Here is a 26,208-nt window from a genome sequence, read left to right on the forward strand (position 1 = left end):
AAATAAAAATTTACATCTTCTGGGATTCGAACTCTCTACATTTAGCATGAAAAACCTCTGTTCTACGCAAGTGCCACACGACACAGTTTGTAAACGAAAATCTTGGCTATTTAAAAAGTTTTTTAATTTCATGTTTTGCTAAAACATAAATCTACAATTGTTTAGTAAGATTTTTGCAATTAGTTCTTCAAAATGTTGAGCTTTATATGAATTATTACATTTTATATGTTTTTAAACACTATTAATAAAAAGAAAGAGTATTTTTTTTACCGACACTATATTTGACATTTATAATTCTAAATCTAGTAATATTTATATAAACTAAAAATAGATGACATCTTTTCCAAGAGTTATCCATCCTTCAAGGAATAACCTTTCCGTTTTTTATTTTCGTAGTACAACGACATAGAGAACTCTATAGGTGTTTAAAGAAGAAAATTTAGCATTTTTTATTAAAATTAATTTCAATTTACTGTAAATTTGCAAAGTGGTATAAAATTACTAAATTGTTTCTAAAATACGTCATAATAAAAATTTGATAAATAAAAAGAATCTTTCCTAATATTTATTTTAACAAAATATATTGTTTTACAATATAGTATATTTATAATACTTACCAATTTTACTTTTAATATTTAATTTATATAAAACGAAAACATCGACGCTATTAATTTGACGCACCGATATAAATTTAAAATTATTTCAACCTCTTTGCAATGACCATCACATGACCTGTTAAGAAACCAAAGTGCTTGCTTGATTCGTAGTCATATAAAAGAAATACTCAAACATTTAAAACATGTACTCATCACTGCATTTTTTATAATTATTTTTAAAAAGGCTATGGCTGACTGGATAAAAATTCTTTGCTGAACGCAGTTGTACAGGCTAATGTTTGCTTATCATTTGTACTTAATGTGTTGGACCGTTGGAGCATTACTAGAGATCCGCTAACGGTTGTTCTCTAGTCCTCTCTGTCTTTAACCCATTAACAGCCAAAACTTTATTATTGGTGTAAACATATTCATTTTAGTGTTTATCAATCTCTATTGGTCTAACTAAGACATTGCAAAAAAAATTTTTGAAAAATTCCACCTAGTATAGATTTTACAAGACGTACACTGCCAGTGTACATAGCAGGAAGTGGCCCCGTGAGGAATATTATATAACTTTTTTTTTTTTTTTTTTTTTTGCTATTTATATTTAAAGTAAATTATTTGTAACATTTAAAAACAAAAATTAATAAAAAAATATGTTCATTTAAAGTTAAATTTTAATTTTTATTAACAAAAATTATATGAAGATTCAGTAGAAAAAACATTTTTTTTTTTTTTTTTAGAAAGTACATTTTTGTACAAAGAAAACAATGAAACCAAAACCAGAATTATTTACATTGTATGGCCATGAAAAAGATTAAAACATTTAAAATGTAGCCCAACAGGGCACACTGAGCATCCTTTATTGCATGTCTTTTTGCAAATCGCACATCGTCTGGTTGTGCTGAGGTCAATTCTCATATGTTTGGCTTCCCACAACCTCATTTCCAATGGCACTCTTTTGCAAATTGTAGACTTTGAAGGAGTGGTGCTTCTACTTTTTTGGGTGTCCCACTGCAGAAACCAAGAGTTCACAACATGTCTTCTGAAAGCCAACAAGTCCAGAGGCTGTGATGTGAACAACTCAGACTGACGATAAAGTAGCCAAGCATTTTGTACACATAAATCGATTGGCCAGGCAAAAAAGGGCCACCACCACTTTTTGGTTCTGATAGAGATCCTGTATTTGGCTACATTTTGGTCAGCTCTATCAACTCCTCCCATATTTTGGTTGTAAAGTGAAATGATGTTTGGCTGTGTAACCTGAATAAATTTTTTTTCCTTTTTTGACCATCGCTGAACTGCTTTCAATGGCATGTCACCAGCAAAGTTGGAAGCAATAGAAACCACACTGTTGTCATTCCACTGTAAAATAATTAAATTGCTATGTTTATCAGATCTGTAGTCATAAAATCCTCTTTCTTTTTTCTTCATTTCAGTCCCAGGCAACAGTGGACATTGTTCAAGCCTGTTGGCTCTGATAGTGCCTGTAGCTCCAATTCCCTTTTCTGATAATCTGTCCATCAGTGCTAGAGTTGTGAAGTAATTATCAAAATATAGTCTGTAGGGTTTTGGAGGAAGGCAGGCTATAAGATTCAGCACAACGCCAGGGCCTAGCCCAAGTTCATGTCTATCGATTGTTGCTGAGGCACCAACATAAGGATCAAACTGAGCGACATAGCCTGATGGGGTGGCTAAACTCCATACTTTGTAGCCAAACCTTACAGGTTTATTTTTTATAAATTGCTTGGCAGAATGTCTGCCGAAATATGGTACCATGGTCTCATCGATGCTTAGATTTTGAACTGATGAGAAATTTCTTAAGCACCTTTCATTTATAAGATTTAAATATTGCCTCACTTTGCTTAGCTTGTCTGTTGAATCCAGATTGTTGTTGTCTGAAAGATGAATGTATCTCAAGAGTTCATTGAATCTGTTTCGGCTCATGGCATTATAAACTGCCTTAATACCACAATCCTCACTGCGTTCCCAGTACATCTCTCGTCTGGGAAAAATAGAATAGCCTGACAACAAAAGAGTAGCTATACAGGCTTTAATTTCGGAGGCACTCGTTGAAAACTGGTGTTTTCCTTTAATCTCTCTGGCATACTTTTCAGTATTCAAAACTATGAAATCTAACATTTCTGAGTCAAAGAACTGTTCAAAAAAATGCACGGGTGTGAGATAATCCACCTCATGTTCTTCGTTGGCTCTAACGCCATCACACCACGGCATTTGTTCAATTCCGTCCACCTGCGATTTAATCCATAGCCTCTTCTTTCTTTCGATTTTCCTTTTTCTACTTGCAGAAGTTTGAGGCATACTTGGTTCATCATTACCAATGATGTTATCTGCAGCTCCATCTTCAGATGTCGTACCTAAAAAAATATAATTAAAAAAATAATTAAATAAGTTATCAACATTAAACTATCAAATAAAAAAAAGAATGAAGTTGAAGTGCATATTTTAATTAAGCTTACTTTGTAAACCATGCAAGATAAACTCTGCCTGACTATTCAGTTGAGAAGGGCACAAGTTATCTGGCTGGCCACCATCCTCATCTCCACTGTCTTCGTCTGAATTTTGGCCATCGTCGGGAGGCATAATGAATACATCAGCAGAAATAAAATCAAGGTCCTCATCCTCAATCATGCTGATTACTTCATGAGCTGTAAAGGCTCTTTTAGACCTAAAAAAAATATTTTAAGTTAAAATTAATCATAATCATAATGTATGTAGTCTAGATCTAGACCACTAGATCTAGATCAATTATTGTAAATAAATATTATAAAATTGCAAAATAAATTGATTAAAACCTTCTAGGCATTAAGTAAAGAGCAAATAAATATATAAATATACAGATGTATACATTTATTTTTATCTAGATCTACATCTACATTTGTAATACTATGTTTGTTATTGAAGTGGTGGTCTGAATCGTACAGTGGCATATCCTGCTATGTACACTCACAGTGTACGTAACAAAAAAATTAATTAAAAAAAAAGTAAACGACAAATATTAAATCTATTATTTTTTTATGAAAATAGGATAGCAAATGTATATAAATAAAGTATCTTTATTTGTTTTATATCACAGAATTATGTAAATACTTACATTTTTAAGAAGGTAATTGTTTTTTTCAATTTTTTGCAATGTGGTCACTTTGAAAAGCGATAAAATAATAATAAATGGCTGCAAGAAGTAAAGAGCAGTTTAAAAATGTATAAAAATATGTACCTGAACAGAAACGAAACAAAAAGTTAAAAAAACTCTCTTCCTTAATTTAATATATTTTTTTTAGAAACGTACACTCCCAGTGTACAAAGTAGGATATGGGTTAACTTGGATAACATCTCTTTAATTTTCAATTACAATGTGTTTGGTCATTTCCATATCATTTTTTACAGGACTTTAAACGATGTCTTATGAGTCTGACGTTGAAGTAGATTTGACAGAGTTGTAATTTTCCTTTTTTTTGAACGGTAATGACGAGCGGTTGTAAAACGGGGTTTCGTCCATTCTCCTGATTACCAGATCTTTTTGTAAATATTAAAAAAATTAATTTATTGGCTAGTTTCTCTCCAACCTGTGGAAGTTTATCTAAAACGGGGTGAACTCCAACTTTTATTCCCCCTTTTTAGTTAAGAACGGGTAAGCGAGTTACATCCCTTTGCTTTATATACTAAAAAAAAAGCCAGCAAAACGAATCTTATGAGAGAGAAGAATGGCACAACTTGAAGCGTTCTATCCAAGGAGCGCTGTGATTTCCGAGAATTTGCTTAGGAACAAGAACCTTTTTTTTAACGTTGGTGCATAGATAATAAAGTATGTCCACATTCAAGACGATTCTTGCATATCAGGGTGCCAATGGAGCCATTGAGAATAAATACTAAATCTGCATATAGAAATCAGGAAAAAGAATAAATAAGTTTGTACTTTAACATTTTGGCTGGCAAACAAGGAGGATTTCCTAAATACTGTAGGGAGGCGAACATTGAGCTGGTTCGGACATATTGATAGGCAGTTTTCGCTGTCAAAATCATCCTAAATAAATGTACAAAATAATAAAATTACCAATATAATATAGGTGATTGACGTCAAAAAACAAGACCGGCATTTTTCTTGTTTTCTGATCAGGAAAGCTGCTTTATTTTAGGAGTGGGAAAAAATGTGTTAGCGAACCGTAACAGCAGCCCAGAGAAATTTTGTATCAGATAATGATAAAAATAGTTAAAATAGAAAGCACTGAATATATTTTCTGACAAAATAGCAAGTTTTATATTATATTGATACAGTTATTCATTTGTTCAAAAATTTATGACTTAAAACATAAAAATAAAAATTTACATCTTCTGGGATTCGAACTCTCTACCTATAGCATGAAAAACCTCTGTTCTACGCAAGTGCCACACGACACAGTTTGTAAACGAAATTCTTGGCTATTTAAAAAGTTTTTTAATTTCATGTTTTGCTAAAACATAAATCTACAATTGTTTAGTAAGATTTTTGCAATTAGTTCTTCAAAATGTTGAGCTTTATATGAATTATTACAATTTATATGTTTTTAAACACTATTAGTAAAAAGAAAGAGTATTTTTTTTACCGACACTATATTTGACATTTATAATTCTAAATATAGTAATATTTATATAAACTAAAAATAGATGACATCTTTTCCAAGAGTTATCCATCCTTCAAGGAATAACCTTTCCGTTTTATATTTTCGTAGTACAACGACATAGAGAACTCCATAGGTGTTTAAAGAATAAAATTTTGCATTTTTTATTAAAATAAATTTCAATTTACTTTAAATTTGCAAAGTGGTATAAAATTACTAAATTGTTTCTAAAATACATCATAATAAAAATTTGACAAATAAAAAGAATCTTTCCTAATATTTATTTTAACAAAATATATTGTTTTACAATATAGTATATTTATAATACTTACCAATTTTACTTTTAATATTTAATTTATATAAAACGAAAACATCGGCGCTATTAATTTGACGCACCGATATAAATTTAAAATTATTTCAACCTCTTTGCAATGACCATCACATGACCTGTTAAGAAACCAAAGTGCTTGCTTGATTCGTAGTCATATAAAAGAAAGACTCAAACATTTAAAACATGTACTAAACACTGCAGTTTTTTATAATTATTTTTAAAAAGACTATGGCTGACCGGATAAAAATTCTTTGCTGAACGCAGTTATACAGGCTAATGTTTGCTTATCATTTGTACTTAATGTGTTGGACCGTTGGAGCCTTACTAGAAATCCGCTAACGGTTGTTCTCTAGTCCTCTCTGTCTTTAACTTGGATAACATCTCTTTAATTATCAATCAAAGTGTGTGTGGTCATTTTGATATCATTTTTTACAGGACTTTAAACGATGTCTTATGAGTCTGACGGTGCAGTAGATTTGACAGAGTTGTAAATTTCCTTTTATTTGAACGGTAATGACGAGCGGTTGTAAAACTGGGTTTCGTCCATTCTCCTGATTACCAGATCTTTTTGTAAATATTAAAAAAATTAATTTATTGGCTAGTTTCTCTCCAACCTGTGGAAGTTTACCTAAAACGGGGTGAACTCCAACTTTTATTCCCCCTTTTTAGTTAAGAACGGGTAAGCGAGTTACATCCCTTTGCTTTATATACTAAAAAAAAAAAGCTAGCAAAACGAATCTTATGAGAGAGAAGAATGGCACAACTTGAAGCGTTCTATCCAAGGAGCGCTGTGATTTCCGAGAATTTGCTTAGAAACAAGAACCTTTTTTTTAACGTTGGTGCATAGATAATTAAGTATGTCCACTTTCTAGACGATTCTTGCATATCAGGGTGCCAATGGAGCCATTGAGAATAAATACTAAATCTGCATATAGAAATCAGGAAAAAGAATAAATAAGTTTGTACTTTAACATTTTGGCTTGCAAACAAGGAGGATTTCCTAAATACTGTAGGGAGGCGAACATTGAGCTGGTTCGGACATATTGATAGGCAGTTTTCGCTGTCAAAATCATCCTAAATAAATGTACAAAATAATAAAATTACCAATATAATATAGGTGATTGACGTCAAAAAACAAGACCGGCATTTTTCTTGTTTTCTGATCAGGATAGCTGCTTAATTTTAGGAGTGGGAAAAAATGTGTTAGCGAACTGTAACAGCAGCCCAGAGAAATTTTGTATCAGATAATAATAAAAATAGTTAAAATAGAAAGCACTGAATATATTTTCTGACAAAATAGCAAGTTTTAAATTATAATTATACAGTTATTCATTTGTTCAAAAATTTATGACTTAAAACATAAAAATAAAAATTTACATCTTCTGGGATTCGAACTCTCTACCTTTAGCATGAAAAACCTCTGTTCTACGCAAGTGCCACACGACACAGTTTGTAAACGAAAATCTTGGCTATTTAAAAAGTTTTTTAATTTCATGTTTTGCTAAAACATAAATCTACAATTGTTTAGTAAGATTTCTGCGATTAGTTTTTCAAAATGTTAGGCTTTATATGAATTATTACATTTTATATGTTTTTAAACACTATTAGTAAAAAGAAAGAGTATTTTTTTTACCGACACTATATTTGACATTTATAATTCTAAATCTAGTAATATTTATATAAACTAAAAATAGATGACATCTTTTCCAAGAGTTATCCATCCTTCAAGGAATAACCTTTCCGTTTTTTATTTTCGTAGTACAACGACATAGAGAACTCTATAGGTGTTTAAAGAAGAAAATTTAGCATTTTTTATTAAAATTAATTTCAATTTACTGTAAATTTGCAAAGTGGTATAAAATTACTAAATTGTTTTTAAAATACATCATAATAAAAATTTGACAAATAAAAAGAATCTTTCCTAATATTTATTTTAACAAAATATATTGTTTTACAATATAGTATATTTATAATACTTACCAATTTTACTTTTAATATTTAATTTATATAAAACGAAAACATCGGCGCTATTAATTTGACGCACCGATATAAATTTAAAATTATTTCAACCTCTTTGTAATGACCATCACATGACCTGTTAAGAAACCAAAGTGTTTGCTTGATTTGTAGTCATATAAAAGAAAGACTCAAACATTTAAAACATGTTTTCATCACTGCAGTTTTTTATAATTATTTTTAAAAAGGCTATGGCTGACCGGATAAAAATTCTTTGCAGAACGCAGTTGTACAGGCTAATGTTTGCTTATCATTTGTACTTAATGTATTGGACCGTTGGAGCATTACTAGAGATCCGCTAACGGTTGTTCTCTAGTCCTCTCTGTCTTTAACTTGGATAACATCTCTTTAATTTTCAATGACAATGTGTTTGGTCATTTCGATATCATTTTTTACAGGACTTTAAACGATGTCTTATGAGTCTGACGGTGCAGTAGATTTGACAGAGTTGTAAATTTCCTTTTATTTGAACGGTAATGACGAGCGGTTGTAAAACGGGGTTTCGTCCATTCTCCTGATTACCAGATCTTTTTGTAAATATTAAAAAAATTAATTTATTGGCTAGTTTCTCACCAACCTGTGGAAGTTTACCTAAAACGGGGTGAACTCCAACTTTTATTCCCCCTTTTTAGTTAACAACGGGTAAGCGAGTTACATCCCTTTGCTTTATATACTAAAAAAAAAAAGCCAGCAAAACGAATCTTATGAGAGAGAAGAATAGCACAACTTGAAGCGTTCTATCCAAGGAGCGCTGTGATTTCCGAGAATTTTCTTAGGAACAAGAACCTTTTTTTTAACGTTGGTGCATAGATGATAAAGTATGTCCACTTTCTAGACGATTCTTGCATATCAGGGTGCCAATGGAGCCATTGAGAATAAATACTAAATCTGCATATAGAAATCAGGAAAAAGAATAAATAAGTTTGTACTTTAACATTTTGGCTGGCAAACTATGAGGATTTCCTAAATACTGTAGGGAGGCGAACATTGAGCTGGTTCGGACATATTGATAGGCAGTTTTCGCTGTCAAAATCATCCTAAATAAATGTACAAAATAATAAAATTACCAATATAATATAGGTGATTGGCGTCAAAAAACAAGACCGACATTTTTCTTGTTTTCTGATCAGGATAGCTGCTTAATTTTAGGAGTGGGAAAAAAATGTGTTAGCGAACCGTAACAGCAGCCCAGAGAAATTTTGTATCAGATAATGATAAAAATAGTTAAAATAGAAAGCACTGAATATATTTTCTGACAAAATAGCAAGTTTTATATTACATTGATACAGTTATTCATTTGTTCAAAAATTTATGACTTAAAACATAAAAATAAAAATTTACATCTTCTGGGATTCGAACTCTCTACCTATAGCATGAAAAACCTCTGTTCTACGCAAGTGCCACACGACACAGTTTGTAAACGAAATTCTTGGCTATTTAAAAAGTTTTTTAATTTCATGTTTTGCTAAAACATAAATCTACAATTGTTTAGTAAGATTTTTGCAATTAGTTCTTCAAAATGTTGAGCTTTATATGAATTATTACAATTTATATGTTTTTAAACACTATTAGTAAAAAGAAAGAGTATTTTTTTTACCGACACTATATTTGACATTTATAATTCTAAATATAGTAATATTTATATAAACTAAAAATAGATGACATCTTTTCCAAGAGTTATCCATCCTTCAAGGAATAACCTTTCCGTTTTTTATTTTCGTAGTACAACGACATAGAGAACTCTATAGGTGTTTAAAGAATAAAATTTTGCATTTTTTATTAAAATAAATTTCAATTTACTGTAAATTTGCAAAGTGGTATAAAATTACTAAATTGTTTCTAAAATACATCATAATAAAAATTTGACAAATAAAAAGAATCTTTCCTAATATTTATTTTAACAAAATATATTGTTTTACAATATAGTATATTTATAATACTTACCAATTTTACTTTTATTATTTAATTTATATAAAACGAAAACATCGGCGCTATTAATTTGACGCACCGATATAAATTTAAAATTATTTCAACCTCTTTGCAATGACCATCACATGACCTGTTAAGAAACCAAAGTGCTTGCTTAATTCGTAGTCATATAAAAGAAAGACTCAAACATTTAAAACATGTACTAAACACTGCAGTTTTTTATAATTATTTTTAAAAAGACTATGGCTGACCGGATAAAAATTCTTTGCTGAACGCAGTTATACAGGCTAATGTTTGCTTATCATTTGTACTTAATGTGTTGGACCGTTGGAGCCTTACTAGAAATCCGCTAACGGTTGTTCTCTAGTCCTCTCTGTCTTTAACTTGGATAACATCTCTTTAATTATCAGTCAAAGTGTGTGTGGTCATTTTGATATCATTTTTTACAGGACTTTAAACAATGTCTTATGAGTCTGACGGTGCAGTAGATTTGACAGAGTTGTAAATTTCCTTTTATTTGAACGGTAATGACGAGCGGTTGTAAAACGGGGTTTCGTCCATTCTCCTGATTACCAGATCTTTTTGTAAATATTAAAAAAATTAATTTATTGGCTAGTTTCTCTCCAACCTGTGGAAGTTTACCTAAAACGGGGTGAACTCCAACTTTTATTCCCCCTTTTTAGTTAAGAACGGGTAAGCGAGTTACATCCCTTTGCTTTATATACTAAAAAAAAAAAGCTAGCAAAACGAATCTTATGAGAGAGAAGAATGGCACAACTTGAAGCGTTCTATCCAAGGAGCGCTGTGATTTCCGAGAATTTGCTTAGAAACAAGAACCTTTTTTTTAACGTTGGTGCATAGATAATTAAGTATGTCCACTTTCTAGACGATTCTTGCATATCAGGGTGCCAATGGAGCCATTGAGAATAAATACTAAATCTGCATATAGAAATCAGGAAAAAGAATAAATAAGTTTGTACTTTAACATTTTGGCTGGCAAACAAGGAGGATTTCCTAAATACTGTAGGGAGGCGAACATTGAGCTGGTTCGGACATATTGATAGGCAGTTTTCGCTGTCAAAATCATCCTAAATAAATGTACAAAATAATAAAATTACCAATATAATATAGGTGATTGACGTCAAAAAACAAGACCGGCATTTTTCTTGTTTTCTGATCAGGATAGCTGCTTAATTTTAGGAGTGGGAAAAAATGTGTTAGCGAACTGTAACAGCAGCCCAGAGAAATTTTGTATCAGATAATGATAAAAATAGTTAAAATAGAAAGCACTGAATATATTTTCTGACAAAATAGCAAGTTTTAAATTATAATTATACAGTTATTCATTTGTTCAAAAATTTATGACTTAAAACATAAAAATAAAAATTTACATCTTCTGGGATTCGAACTCTCTACCTTTAGCATGAAAAACCTCTGTTCTACGCAAGTGCCACACGACACAGTTTGTAAACGAAAATCTTGGCTATTTAAAAAGTTTTTTAATTTCATGTTTTGCTAAAACATAAATCTACAATTGTTTAGTAAGATTTCTGCGATTAGTTTTTCAAAATGTTAGGCTTTATATGAATTATTACATTTTATATGTTTTTAAACACTATTAGTAAAAAGAAAGAGTATTTTTTTTACCGACACTATATTTGACATTTATAATTCTAAATCTAGTAATATTTATATAAACTAAAAATAGATGACATCTTTTCCAAGAGTTATCCATCCTTCAAGGAATAACCTTTCCGTTTTTTATTTTCGTAGTACAACGACATAGAGAACTCTATAGGTGTTTAAAGAAGAAAATTTAGCATTTTTTATTAAAATTAATTTCAATTTACTGTAAATTTGCAAAGTGGTATAAAATTACTAAATTGTTTTTAAAATACATCATAATAAAAATTTGACAAATAAAAAGAATCTTTCCTAATATTTATTTTAACAAAATATATTGTTTTACAATATAGTATATTTATAATACTTACCAATTTTACTTTTAATATTTAATTTATATAAAACGAAAACATCGGCGCTATTAATTTGACGCACCGATATAAATTTAAAATTATTTCAACCTCTTTGTAATGACCATCACATGACCTGTTAAGAAACCAAAGTGCTTGCTTGATTTGTAGTCATATAAAAGAAAGACTCAAACATTTAAAACATGTTTTCATCACTGCAGTTTTTTATAATTATTTTTAAAAAGGCTATGGCTGACCGGATAAAAATTCTTTGCAGAACGCAGTTGTACAGGCTAATGTTTGCTTATCATTTGTACTTAATGTGTTGGACCGTTGGAGCATTACTAGAGATCCGCTAACGGTTGTTCTCTAGTCCTCTCTGTCTTTAACTTGGATAACATCTCTTTAATTTTCAATGACAATGTGTCTAGTCATTTCGATATCATTTTTTACAGGACTTTAAACGATGTCTTATGAGTCTGACGGTGCAGTAGATTTGACAGAGTTGTAAATTTCCTTTTATTGGAAGGGTAATGACGAGCGGTTGTAAAACGGGGTTTCGTCCATTCTCCTGATTACCAGATCTTTTTGTAAATATTAAAAAAATTAATTTATTTGCTAGTTTCTCTCCAACCTGTGGAAGTTTACCTAAAACGGGGTGAACTCCAACTTTTATTCCCCCTTTTTAGTTAAGAACGGGTAAGCGAGTTACATCCCTTTGCTTTAAATACTAAAAAAAAAAGCCAGCAAAACGAATCTTATGAGAGAGAAGAATGGCACAACTTGAAGCGTTCTATCCAAGGAGCGCTGTGATTTCCGAGAATTTTCTTAGGAACAAGAACCTTTTTTTTAACGTTGGTGCATAGATGATAAAGTATGTCCACTTTCTAGACGATTCTTGCATATCAGGGTGCCAATGGAGCCATTGAGAATAAATACTAAATCTGCATATAGAAATCAGGAAAAAGAATAAATAAGTTTGTACTTTAACATTTTGGCTGGCAAACTAGGAGGATTTCCTAAATACTGTAGGGAGGCGAACATTGAGCTGGTTCGGACATATTGATAGGCAGTTTTCGCTGTCAAAATCATCCTAAATAAATGTACAAAATAATAAAATTACCAATATAATATAGGTGATTGACGTCAAAAAACAAGACCGGCATTTTTCTTGTTTTCTGATCAGGATAGCTGCTTAATTTTAGGAGTGGGAAAAAATGTGTTAGCGAACCGTAACAGCAGCCCAGAGAAATTTTGTATCAGATAATGATAAAAATAGTTAAAATAGAAAGCACATAATATATTTTCTGACAAAATAGCAAGTTTTAAATTATATTGATACAGTTATTCATTTGTTCAAAAATTTATGACTTAAAACATAAAAATAAAAATTTACATCTTCTGGGATTCGAACTCTCTACCTTTAGCATGAAAAACCTCTGTTCTACGCAAATGCCACACGACACAGTTTGTAAACGAAAATCTTGGCTATTTAAAAAGTTTTTTAATTTCATGTTTTGCTAAAACATAAATCTACAATTGTTTAGTAAGATTTTTGCAATTAGTTCTTCAAAATGTTGAGCTTTATATGAATTATTACATTTTATGTTTTTAAACACTATTAGTAAAAAGAAAGAGTATTTTTTTTACCGACACTATATTTGACATTTATAATTCTAAATCTAGTAATATTTATATAAACTAAAAATAGATGACATCTTTTCCAAGAGTTATCCATCCTTCAAGGAATAACCTTTCCGTTTTTTATTTTCGTAGTACAACGACATAGAGAACTCTATAGGTGTTTAAAGAAGAAAATTTTGCATTTTTTATTAAAATAAATTTCAATTTACTGTAAATTTGCAAAGTGGTATAAAATTACTAAATTGTTTCTAAAATACATCATAATAAAAATTTGACAAATAAAAAGAATCTTTCCTAATATTTATTTTAACAAAATATATTGTTTTACAATATAGTATATTTATAATACTTACCAATTTTACTTTTAATATTTAATTTATATAAAACGAAAACATCGGCGCTATTAATTTGACGCACCGATATAAATTTAAAATCATTTCAACCTCTTTGCAATGACCATCACATGACCTGTTAAGAAACCAAAGTGCTCGCTTGATTCGTAGTCATATAAAAGAAAGACTCAAACATTTAAAACATGTACTCATCACTGCATTTTTTTATAATTATTTTTAAAAAGGCTATGGCTGACCGGATAAAAATTCTTTGCTGAACGCAGTTGTACAGGCTAATGTTTGCTTATCATTTGTACTTAATGTATTGGACCGTTGGAGCATTACTAGAGATCCGCTAACGGTTGTTCTCTAGTCCTCTCTGTCTTTAACTTGGATAACATCTCTTTAATTTTAAATGACAATGTGTTTGGTCATTTCGATATCATTTTTTACAGGACTTTAAACGATGTCTTATGAGTCTGACGGTGCAGTAGATTTGACAGAGTTGTAAATTTCCTTTTATTTGAAGGGTAATGACGAGCGGTTGTAAAACGGGGTTTCGTCCATTCTCCTGATTACCAGATCTTTTTGTAAATATTAAAAAAATTAATTTATTTGCTAGTTTCTCTCCAACCTGTGGAAGTTTACCTAAAACGGGGTGAACTCCAACTTTTATTCCCCCTTTTTAGTTAAGAACGGGTAAGCGAGTTACATCCCTTTGCTTTAAATACTAAAAAAAAAAGCCAGCAAAACGAATCTTATGAGAGAGAAGAATGGCACAACTTGAAGCGTTCTATCCAAGGAGCGCTGTGATTTCCGAGAATTTTCTTAGGAACAAGAACCTTTTTTTTAACGTTGGTGCATAGATGATAAAGTATGTCCACTTTCTAGACGATTCTTGCATATCAGGGTGCCAATGGAGCCATTGAGAATAAATACTAAATCTGCATATAGAAATCAGGAAAAAGAATAAATAAGTTTGTACTTTAACATTTTGGCTGGCAAACTAGGAGGATTTCCTAAATACTGTAGGGAGGCGAACATTGAGCTGGTTCGGACATATTGATAGGCAGTTTTCGCTGTCAAAATCATCCTAAATAAATGTACAAAATAATAAAATTACCAATATAATATAGGTGATTGACGTCAAAAAACAAGACCGGCATTTTTCTTGTTTTCTGATCAGGATAGCTGCTTAATTTTAGGAGTGGGAAAAAATGTGTTAGCGAACCGTAACAGCAGCCCAGAGAAATTTTGTATCAGATAATGATAAAAATAGTTAAAATAGAAAGCACTGAATATATTTTCTGACAAAATAGCAAGTTTTAAATTATATTGATACAGTTATTCATTTGTTCAAAAATTTATGACTTAAAACATAAAAATAAAAATTTACATCTTCTGGGATTCGAACTCTCTACCTTTAGCATGAAAAACCTCTGTTCTACGCAAATGCCACACGACACAGTTTGTAAACGAAAATCTTGGCTATTTAAAAAGTTTTTTAATTTCATGTTTTGCTACAACATAAATCTACAATTGTTTAGTAAGATTTTTGCAATTAGTTCTTCAAAATGTTGAGCTTTATATGAATTATTACATTTTATGTTTTTAAACACTATTAGTAAAAAGAAAGAGTATTTTTTTTACCGACACTATATTTGACATTTATAATTCTAAATCTAGTAATATTTATATAAACTAAAAATAGATGACATCTTTTCCAAGAGTTATCCATCCTTCAAGGAATAACCTTTCCGTTTTTTATTTTCGTAGTACAACGACATAGAGAACTCTATAGGTGTTTAAAGAAGAAAATTTTGCATTTTTTATTAAAATAAATTTCAATTTACTGTAAATTTGCAAAGTGGTATAAAATTACTAAATTGTTTCTAAAATACATCATAATAAAAATTTGACAAATAAAAAGAATCTTTCCTAATATTTATTTTAACAAAATATATTGTTTTACAATATAGTATATTTATAATACTTACCAATTTTACTTTTAATATTTAATTTATATAAAACGAAAACATCGGCGCTATTAATTTGACGCACCGATATAAATTTAAAATCATTTCAACCTCTTTGCAATGACCATCACATGACCTGTTAAGAAACCAAAGTGCTCGCTTGATTCGTAGTCATATAAAAGAAAGACTCAAACATTTAAAACATGTACTCATCACTGCATTTTTTTATAATTATTTTTAAAAAGGCTATGGCTGACCGGATAAAAATTCTTTGCTGAACGCAGTTGTACAGGCTAATGTTTGCTTATCATTTGTACTTAATGTATTGGACCGTTGGAGCATTACTAGAGATCCGCTAACGGTTGTTCTCTAGTCCTCTCTGTCTTTAACTTGGATAACATCTCTTTAATTTTCAATGACAATGTGTTTGGTCATTTCGATATCATTTTTTACAGGACTTTAAACGATGTCTTATGAGTCTGACGGTGCAGTAGATTTGACAGAGTTGTAAATTTCCTTTTATTTGAACGGTAATGACGAGCGGTTGTAAAACGGGGTTTCGTCCATTCTCCTGATTACCAGATCTTTTTGTAAATATTAAAAAAATTAATTTATTGGCTAGTTTCTCACCAACCTGTGGAAGTTTACCTAAAACGGGGTGAACTCCAACTTTTATTCCCCCTTTTTAGTTAAGAACGGGTAAGCGAGTTACATCCCTTTGCTTTATATACTAAAAAAAAAAAAGCCAGCAAAACGAATCTTATGAGAGAGAAGAATGGCACAACTTGAAGCGTTCTATCCAAGGAGCGCTGTGATTTCCGAGAATTTTCTTAGGAACAAGAACCTTTTTTTTAACGTTGGTGCATAGATGATAAAGTATGTCCACTTTCTAGACGATTCTTGCATATCAGGGTGCCAATGGAGCCATTGAGAATAAATACAAAATCTGCATATAGAAATCAGGAAAAAGAATAAATAAGTTTGTACTTTAACATTTTGGCTGGCAAACTAGGAGGATTTCCTAAATACTGTAGGGAGGCGAACATTGAGCTGGTTCGGACATATTGATAGGCAGTTTTCGCTGTCAAAATCATCCTAAATAAATGTACAAAATAATAAAATTATCAATATAATATAGGTGATTGGCGTCAAAAAACAAGACCGACATTTTTCTTGTTTTCTGATCAGGATAGCTGCTTAATTTTAGGAGTGGAAAAAAATGTGTTAGCGAACCGTAACAGCAGCCCAGAGAAATTTTGTATCAGATAATGATAAAAATAGTTAAAATAGAAAGCACTGAATATATTTTCTGACAAAATAGCAAGTTTTAAATTATAATTATACAGTTATTCATTTGTTCAAAAATTTATGACTTAAAACATAAAAATAAAAATTTACATCTTCTGGGATTCGAACTCTCTACCTTTAGCATGAAAAACCTCTGTTCTACGCAAATGCCACACGACACAGTTTGTAAACGAAAATCTTGGCTATTTAAAAAGTTTTTTAATTTCATGTTTTGCTAAAACATAAATCTACAATTGTTTAGTAAGATTTTTGCAATTAGTTCTTCAAAATGTTGAGCTTTATATGAATTATTACATTTTTTGTTTTTAAAATCTATTAGTAAAAAGAAAGAGTATTTTTTTTACCGACACTATATTTGACATTTATAATTCTAAATCTAGTAATATTTATATAAACTAAAAATAGATGACATCTTTTCCAAGAGTTATCCATCCTTCAAGGAATAACCTTTCCGTTTTTTATTTTCGTAGAACGACGACATAGAGAACTCTATAGGTGTTTAAAGAAGAAAATTTTGTATTTTTTATTAAAATAAATTTCAATTTACTGTAAATTTGCAAAGTGGTTTAAAATTACTAAATTGTTTCTAAAATACATCATAATAAAAATTTGACAAATAAAAAGAATCTTTCCTAATATTTATTTTAACAAAATATATTGTTTTACAATATAGTATATTTATAATACTTACCAATTTTACTTTTAATATTTAATTTATATAAAACGAAAACATCGGCGCTATTAATTTGACGCACCGATATAAATTTAAAATCATTTCAACCTCTTTGCAATGACCATCACATGACCTGTTAAGAAACCAAAGTGCTCGCTTGATTCGTAGTCATATAAAAGAAAGACTCAAACATTTAAAACATGTACTCATCACTGCAATTTTTTATAATTATTTTTAAAAAGGCTATGGCTGACCGGATAAAAATTCTTTGCTGAACGCAGTTGTACAGGCTAATGTTTGCTTATCATTTGTACTTAATGTGTTGGACCGTTGGAGCATTACTAGAGATCCGCTAACGGTTGTTCTCTAGTCCTCTCTGTCTTTAACTTGGATAACATCTCTTTAATTTTCCATTACAATGTGTTTGGTCATTTCGATATCATTTTTTACAGGACTTTAAACGATGTCTTATGAGTCTGACGGTGCAGTAGATTTGACAGAGTTGTAAATTTCCTTTTATTTGAACGGTAATGACGAGCGGTTGTAAAACGGGGTTTCGTCCATTCTCCTGATTACCAGATCTTTTTGTAAATATTAAAAAAATTAATTTATTGGCTAGTTTCTCACCAACCTGTGGAAGTTTACCTAAAACGGGGTGAACTCCAACTTTTATTCCCCCTTTTTAGTTAAGAACGGGTAAGCAAGTTACATCCCTTTGCTTTATATACTAAAAAAAAAAAGCCAGCAAAACGAATCTTATGAGAGAGAAGAATGGCACAACTTGAAGCGTTCTATCCAAGGAGCTCTGTGATTTCCGAGAATTTGCTTAGGAACAAGAACCTTTTTTTTAACGTTGGTGCATAGATGATAAAGTATGTCCACTTTCTAGACGATTCTTGCATATCACGGTGCCAATGGAGCCATTGAGAATAAATACTAAATCTGCATATAGAAATCATGAAAAAGAATAAATAAGTTTGTACTTTAACATTTTGGCTGGCAAACTAGGAGGATTTCCTAAATACTGTAGGGAGGCGAACATTGAGCTGGTTCGGACATATTGATAGGCAGTTTTCGCTGTCAAAATCATCCTAAATAAATGTACAAAATAATAAAATTACCAATATAATATAGGTGATTGGCGTAAAAAACAAGACCGACATTTTTCTTGTTTTCTGATCAGGATAGCTGCTTAATTTTAGGAGTGGGAAAAAAATGTGTTAGCGAACCGTAACAGCAGCCCAGAGAAATTTTGTATCAGATAATGATAAAAATAGTTAAAATAGAAAGCACTGAATATATTTTCTGACAAAATAGCAAGTTTTAAATTATATTGATACAGTTATTCATTTGTTCAAAAATTTATGACTTAAAACATAAAAATACAAATTTACATCTTCTGGGATTCGAACTCTCTACCTTTAGCATGAAAAACCTATGTTCTACGCAAGTGCCACACGACACAGTTTGTAAACAAAAATCTTGGCTATTTAAAAAGTTTTTTAATTTCATGTTTTGCTAAAACATAAATCTACAATTGTTTAGTAAGATTTTTGCAATTAGTTCTTCAAAATGTTGAGCTTTATATGAATTATTACATTTTATATGTTTTTAAACACTATTAGTAAAAAGAAAGAGTATTTTTTTTACCGACACTATATTTGACATTTACAATTCTAAATCTAGTAATATTTATATAAACTAAAAATAGATGACATCTTTTCCAAGAGTTATCCATCCTTCAAGGAATAACCTTTCCGTTTTTTATTTTCGTAGTACAACGACATAGATAACTCTATAGGTGTTTCAAGAAGAAAATTTTGCATTTTTTATTAAAATAAATTTCAATTTACTGTAAATTTGCAAAGTGGTATAAAATTACTAAATTGTTTCTAAAATACATCATAATAAAAATTTAACAAATAAAAAGAATCTTTCCTAATATTTATTTTAACAAAATATATTGTTTTACAATATAGTATATTTATAATACTTACCAATTTTACTTTTAATATTTAATTTATATAAAACGAAAACATCGGCGCTATTAATTTGACGCACCGATATAAATTTAAAATTATTTCAACCTCTTTGCAATGACCATCACATGAACTGTTAAGAAACCAAAGTGCTTGCTTGATTCGTAGTCATATAAAAGAAAGACTCAAACATTTAAAACATGTACTCATCACTGCAATTTTTTATAATTATTTTTAAAAAGGCTATGGCTGACCGGATAAAAATTCTTTGCTGAACGCAGTTGTACAGGCTAATGTTTGCTTATCATTTGTACTTAATGTGTTGGACCGTTGGAGCATTACTAGAGATACGCTAACGGTTGTTCTCTAGTCCTCTCTGTCTTTAACTTGGATAACATCTCTTTAATTTTCAATGACAATGTGTTTGGTCATTTCGACATCATTTTTTACAGGACTTTAAACGATGTCTTATGAGTCTGACGGTGCAGTAGATTTGACAGAGTTGTAAATTTCCTTTTATTTGAACGGTAATGACGAGCGGTTGTAAAACGGGGTTTCGTCCATTCTCCTGATTACCAGATCTTTTTGTAAATATTAAAAAAATTAATTTATTGGCTAGTTTCTCTCCAACCTGTGGAAGTTTACCTAAAACGGGGTGAACTCCAACTTTTATTCCCCCTTTTTAGTTAAGAACGGGTAAGCGAGTTACATCCCTTTGCTTTATATACTAAAAAAAAAAAAGCCAGCAAAACGAATCTTATGAGAGAGAAGAATGGCACAACTTGAAGCGTTCTATCCAAGGAGCGCTGTGATTTCCGAGAATTTTCTTAGGAACAAGAACCTTTTTTTTAACGTTGGTGCATAGATGATAAAGTATGTCCACTTTCTAGACGATTCTTGCATATCAGGGTGCCAATGGAGCCATTGAGAATAAATACTAAATCTGCATATACAAATCAGGAAAAAGAATAAATAAGTTTGTACTTTAACATTTTGGCTGGCAAACTAGGAGGATTTCCTAAATACTGTAGGGAGGCGAACATTGAGCTGGTTCGGACATATTGATAGGCAGTTTTCGCTGTCAAAATCATCCTAAATAAATGTACAAAATAATAAAATTACCAATATAATATAGGTGATTGACGTCAAAAAACAAGACCGGCATTTTTCTTGTTTTCTGATCAGGATAGCTGCTTAATTTTAGGAGTTTGAAAAAATGTGTTAGCGAACCGTAACAGCAGCCCAGAGAAATTTTGTATCAGATAATGATAAAAATAGTTAAAATAGAAAGCACTGAATATATTTTCTGACAAAATAGCAAGTTTTAAATTATATTGATACAGTTATTCATTTGTTCAAAAATTTATGACTTAAAACATAAAAATAAAAATTTACATCTTCTGGGATTCGAACTCTCTACCTTTAGCATGAAAAACCTCTGTTCTACGCAAGTGCCACACGACACAGTTTGTAAACGAAAATCTTGGCTATTTAAAAAGTTTTTTAATTTCATGTTTTGCTAAAACATAAATCTACAATTGTTTAGTAAGATTTTTGCAATTAGTTCTTCAAAATGTTGAGCTTTATATGAATTATTACATTTTATATGTTTTTAAACACTATTAGTAAAAAGAAAGAGTATTTTTTTTACCGACACTATATTTGACATTTATAATTCTAAATCTAGTAATATTTATATAAACTAAAAATATATGACATCTTTTCCAAGAGTTATCCATCCTTCAAGGAATAACCTTTCCGTTTTTTATTTTCGTAGTACAACGACATAGAGAACTCTATAGGTGTTTAAAGAAGAAAATTTTGCATTTTTTATTAAAATAAATTTTAATTTACTGTAAATTTGCAAAGTGGTATAAAATTACTAAATTGTTTCTAAAATACATCATAATAAAAATTTGACAAATAAAAAGAATCTTTCCTAATATTTATTTTAACAAAATATATTGTTTTACAATATAGTATATTTATAATACTTACCAATTTTACTTTTAATATTTAATTTATATAAAACGATAACATCGGCGCTATAAATTTGACGCTTCGATATAAATTTAAAATTATTTCAACCTCTTTGCAATGACCATCACATGACCTGTTAAGAAACCAAAGTGCTTGCTTGATTCGTAGTCATATAAAAGAAAGACTCAAACATTTAAAACATGTACTCATCACTGCAGTTTTTTAAAATTATTTTTAAAAAGGCTATGGCTGACCGGATAAAAATTCTTTGCTGAACGCAGTTGTACAGGCTAATGTTTGCTTATCATTTGTACTTAATGTGTTGGACCGTTGGAGCATTACTAGAGATCCGCTAACGGTTGTTCTCTAGTCCTCTCTGTCTTTAACTTGGATAACATCTCTTTAATTTTCAATGACAATGTGTTTGGTCATTTTGATATCATTTTTTACAGGACTTTAAACGATGTCTTATGAGTCTGACGGTGCAGTAGATTTGACAGAGTTGTAAATTTCCTTTTATTTGAACGGTAATGACGAGCGGTTGTAAAACGGGGTTTCGTCCATTCTCCTGATTACCAGATCTTTTTGTAAATATTAAAAAAATTAATTCATTGGCTAGTTTCTCTCCAACCTGTGGACGTTTACCTAAAACGGGGTGAACTCCAACATTATTCCCCCTTTTTAGTTAAGAACGGGTAAGCGAGTTACATCCCTTTGCTTTATATACTAAAAAAAAAGCCAGCAAAACAAATCTTATGAGAGAGAAGAATGGCACAACTTGAAGCGTTCTATCCAAGGAGCGCTGTGATTTCCGAGAATTTGCTTAGGAACAAGAACCTTTTTTTTAACGTTGGTGCATAGATGATAAAGTATGTCCACTTTCTAGACGATTCTTGCATATCAGGGTCCAATGGAGCCATTGAGAATAAATACTAAATCTGCATATAGAAATCAGGAAAAAGAATAAATAAGTTTGTACTTTAACATTTTGGCTGGCAAACAAGGAGGATTTCCTAAATACTGTAGGGAGGCGAACATTGAGCTGGTTCGGACATATTGATAGGCAGTTTTCGCTGTCAAAATCATCCTAAAAAAATGTACAAAAAAATAAAATTACCAAATATAATATAGGTGATTGACGTCAAAAAACAAGACCGGCATTTTTCTTGTTTTCTGATCAGGATAGCTGCTTAATTTTAGGAGTGGGAAAAAATGTGTTAGCGAACCGTAACAGCAGCCCAGAGAAATTTTGTATCAGATAATGATAAAAATAGTTAAAATAGAAAGCACTGAATATATTTTCTGACAAAATAGCAAGATTTAAATTATATTATACAACGACATAGAGAACTCTATAGGTGTTTAAAGAAAAAAATTTTGCATTTTTTATTAAAATAAATTTTAATTTACTGTAAATTTGCAAAGTGGTATAGTATTACTGAATTGTTTCTAACATACATCATAGTAAAAATTTGACAAATAAAAAGAATCTTTCCTAATAGTTATTTTAACAAAATATATTGTTTTACAATATAGTACATTTATAATACTTACCAATTTTACTTTTAATATTTAATTTATATAAAAAGAAAACATCGGCGCTATTAATTTGACGCATAGATATATATTTAAAATTATTTTAACCTTTTTGCAATGACCATCACATGACCTGTTAAGAAACCAAAGTGCTTGCTTGATTCGTAGTCTTATAAAAGAAAGATTCAAACATTCAAAACAAGTACTCATTACTGCAGTTTTTTATAATTATTTTTAAAAAGGCTATGGCTGACCGGAAAAAATTTTTTTGCTGAACGCAGTTGTAAAGACTGATGTTTGCTTTCCAATTGTACTTAAAGTATTGGACCGTTGGAGCATTACTAGAGATCCGCTAACGGTTGTTCTCTAGTCCTCTCTGTCTTTAGCTTGGATAACATCTCTTTAATTTTCAATTATTATGCATTCGGTCATTTCGATATCATTTTTACAGGACTTTAAACGATGTCTTATGAGTCTGACGGTGCAGTAGATTTGACAGAGTTGTAAATTTCCTTTTATTTGAAGGGTTATGACGAGCGGTTGTAAAACGGGGTTTCGTCCATTCTCCTGATTACCAGATCTTTTGTAAATATTAAAAAATGGAAACAAGGAAAAAATGTGTTAGCGAACCGTAACAGCAGCCCAGAGAAATTTTGTATCAGATAATGATAAAAATAGTTAAAATAGAAAGCACTGAATATATTTTCTGACAAAATAGCAAGTTTTAAATTATATTGATACAGTTATTCATTTGTTCAAAAATTTATGACTTAAAACATAAAAATAAAAATTTACATCTTCTGGGATTTGATCTCTCTACCTTTAGCATGAAAAACCTCTGTTCTACGCAAGTGCCACACGACACAGTTTGTAAACGAAAATCTTGGCTATTTAAAAAGTTTTTTAATTACATGTTTTGCTAAAACATAAATCTACAATTGTTTAGTAAGATTTTTGCAATTAGTTCTTCAAAATGTTGAGCTTTATAGGAATAATTACATTTTATATGTTTTTAAACACTATTAGTAAAAAGAAAGAGTATTTTTTTTAACGACACTATATTTGACATTTATAATTCTAAATCTAGTAATATTTATATAAACTAAAAATAGATGACATCTTTTCCAAGAGTTATCCATCCTTCAAGGAATAACCTTTCCGTTTTTTATTTTTGTAGTACAACGACATAGAGAACTCTATAGGTGTTTAAAGAAGAAAATTTTGCATTTTTTATTAAAATAAATTTCAATTTACTGTAAATTTGCAAAGTGGTATAAAATTACTAAATTGTTTCTAAAATACATCATAATAAAAATTTGACAAATAAAAAGAATTATTCCTAATATTTATTTTAACAAAATATATTGTTTTACAATATAGTACATTTTAATACTTACCAATTTTACTTTTAATATTTAATTTATATAAAAAGAAAACATCGCCCCTATTAAATCGACAAAACAGTATGAATTTAAAATTATATCTACATCTTTGCAATGACCATTTCATGAACTGTTAAGAAACCAAAGTGCTTGCTTGATTCGTAGTCATATAAAAGAAAGACTCAAACATTTAAAACAAGTACACATCACTGTAGTTTTTTATAATTATTTTTAAAAAGGCTATGGCTGACCGGATAAAACTTCTCTGCTGAATGCAGTTGGCCTACAGGCCGATGTTTGTTTATCACTGTTACTTAATGTGTTGGACCATTGGAGCACCATTAGAGATCCGCTAACTGTCGTACTCTAGGCCTCTCTCTCTTTTTCTTGAATAAAGTCTCCCTCTGGTATGCGTTGATATAGGATTTAGCTGTTTAATATAATTTTTTTACAGGACTTTGAATGATGTCTTATGAGTCTGACGATGCAGTAGATTTGACAGAGTTGTAAATTTCCTTTTATTGGAAGGGTAATGACGAGCGGTTGTAAAACGGGGTTTCGTCCATTCTCCTGATTACCAAATCTTTTTGTAAATATTTAAAAAATAAATTTTTTTAGAATTCCTCTCCAACCTGTAGAAGTTTATCTAAAACGGGGTGAACTCCAACTTTTATTTCCCCTATTTAGTTAAGTATTGGAAAGCGAGATGATCACCAGACATTTTGACCTTACACCATAAGGAAAAAAAATGGTCTTCTAACATATGTAGTCTAACAAATAGATCTAAACATTCGCGGATAAACTTTGAGTCATAGTCACAAAGTAGAGACTTGGAGGCTAGTATAGAACATAGTCAGGATAGAGTTCTGCCTGCTTGAGATTTAATCCATGCTTCACAATTTTTTCTCTAAAAATATATTTATTTGAGTCCTGTGTGAGGCCCCCACCAATCGGAGGCCCTGGGCGGCTGACTAGTTTGCCCATACCTAAGACCGACCCTTATGGGCCATGTTACAGAAGTACAAAAAGTAAGTTATACTGTACTTGTTATGGTTAATGCCGAATCCTACCTTTATTCCTATATCACAGACATCATTGTGATTTTTGTGCTTACAAAATTCCCTACTCTCATTGTGTATTCTATAATTTCGTGGGACATTGCCACAGAAAGAAACCTTCTGAAGTATTTTAGAACCTGAATAGTATACTTCTACACACATTTGTACCTAATATAAAAAGTTGACCTTTCAGACCATGCATTATTTTTTATAGAGCAGAGGCTTTTCCCCAACTAATGTCAGGTACTCATTAGAACTGGGTGGACTCAAAGGCGGCCATTGATCCTGAAATTTAAAATCCCAGTCTTCACCAGGATTCGAACCCGGGACCCAAGCGCTTTACAGCTCAGTCACCGCGCCTCCTGTACCTAATATGCATATTTTTTTTAATTTTGTGTCACGCTTGAAGGATGACAAGTTTAAATTTAAAAAAAAAATTAAATACATAATATATAATTTAAATAACGATTTTAAAACAATTGGAGACAGTAATATCATTCAAACAGATGATCTTTACATCACCTGCCCCCGTAGGTCGCTGTCTAAAAGAGGGGACATTTACTTTACGTTACATTGATATTTACAATGATCTTTAGAATGACCTTTACAATGATCTTTACAGTGATCTGTACAAAGACTTTTACAGTGATCTTTACAATGACTTTTACAGTGATCTTTACAATGGCTTTTACAGTGATCTTTACAATGACCTTTACAGTGATCTTTACAATGGCTTTTACAGTGATCTTTACAATGACCTTTACAGTGATCTTTACAATGACTTTTACAGTGATCTTTACAATGACTTTTACAGTGATCTTTACAATGGCTTTTACAGTGATCTTTACAATGACCTTTACAGTGATCTTTACAGTG

At 30.5% G+C, this 26,208-nt stretch overlaps 2 protein-coding genes across 3 annotated transcripts in view; one reads left to right on the forward strand and one right to left on the reverse strand.

The window, feature by feature from the left end:
• LOC106053276 (trichohyalin-like) overlaps positions 1–26,208 on the forward strand; it is a 100,398-nt gene that overhangs the window by 24,243 nt on the left and 49,947 nt on the right. The window lies entirely within an intron of this gene.
• Positions 1,162–3,906, reverse strand: LOC129921604 (piggyBac transposable element-derived protein 3-like). The gene is made up of 3 exons (XM_056003569.1): positions 3,712–3,906; positions 3,077–3,285; positions 1,162–2,974 (listed from the first exon to the last, which is right to left on the reverse strand). Coding segments are annotated over exons 1-3 (1,797 nt in total). The 5' UTR covers positions 3,714–3,906; the 3' UTR covers positions 1,162–1,388.

The sequence above is a fragment of the Biomphalaria glabrata genome, chromosome 11 (genome assembly GCF_947242115.1).
Source record: "Biomphalaria glabrata chromosome 11, xgBioGlab47.1, whole genome shotgun sequence".
Classification (NCBI taxonomy): domain Eukaryota; kingdom Metazoa; phylum Mollusca; class Gastropoda; family Planorbidae; genus Biomphalaria; species Biomphalaria glabrata.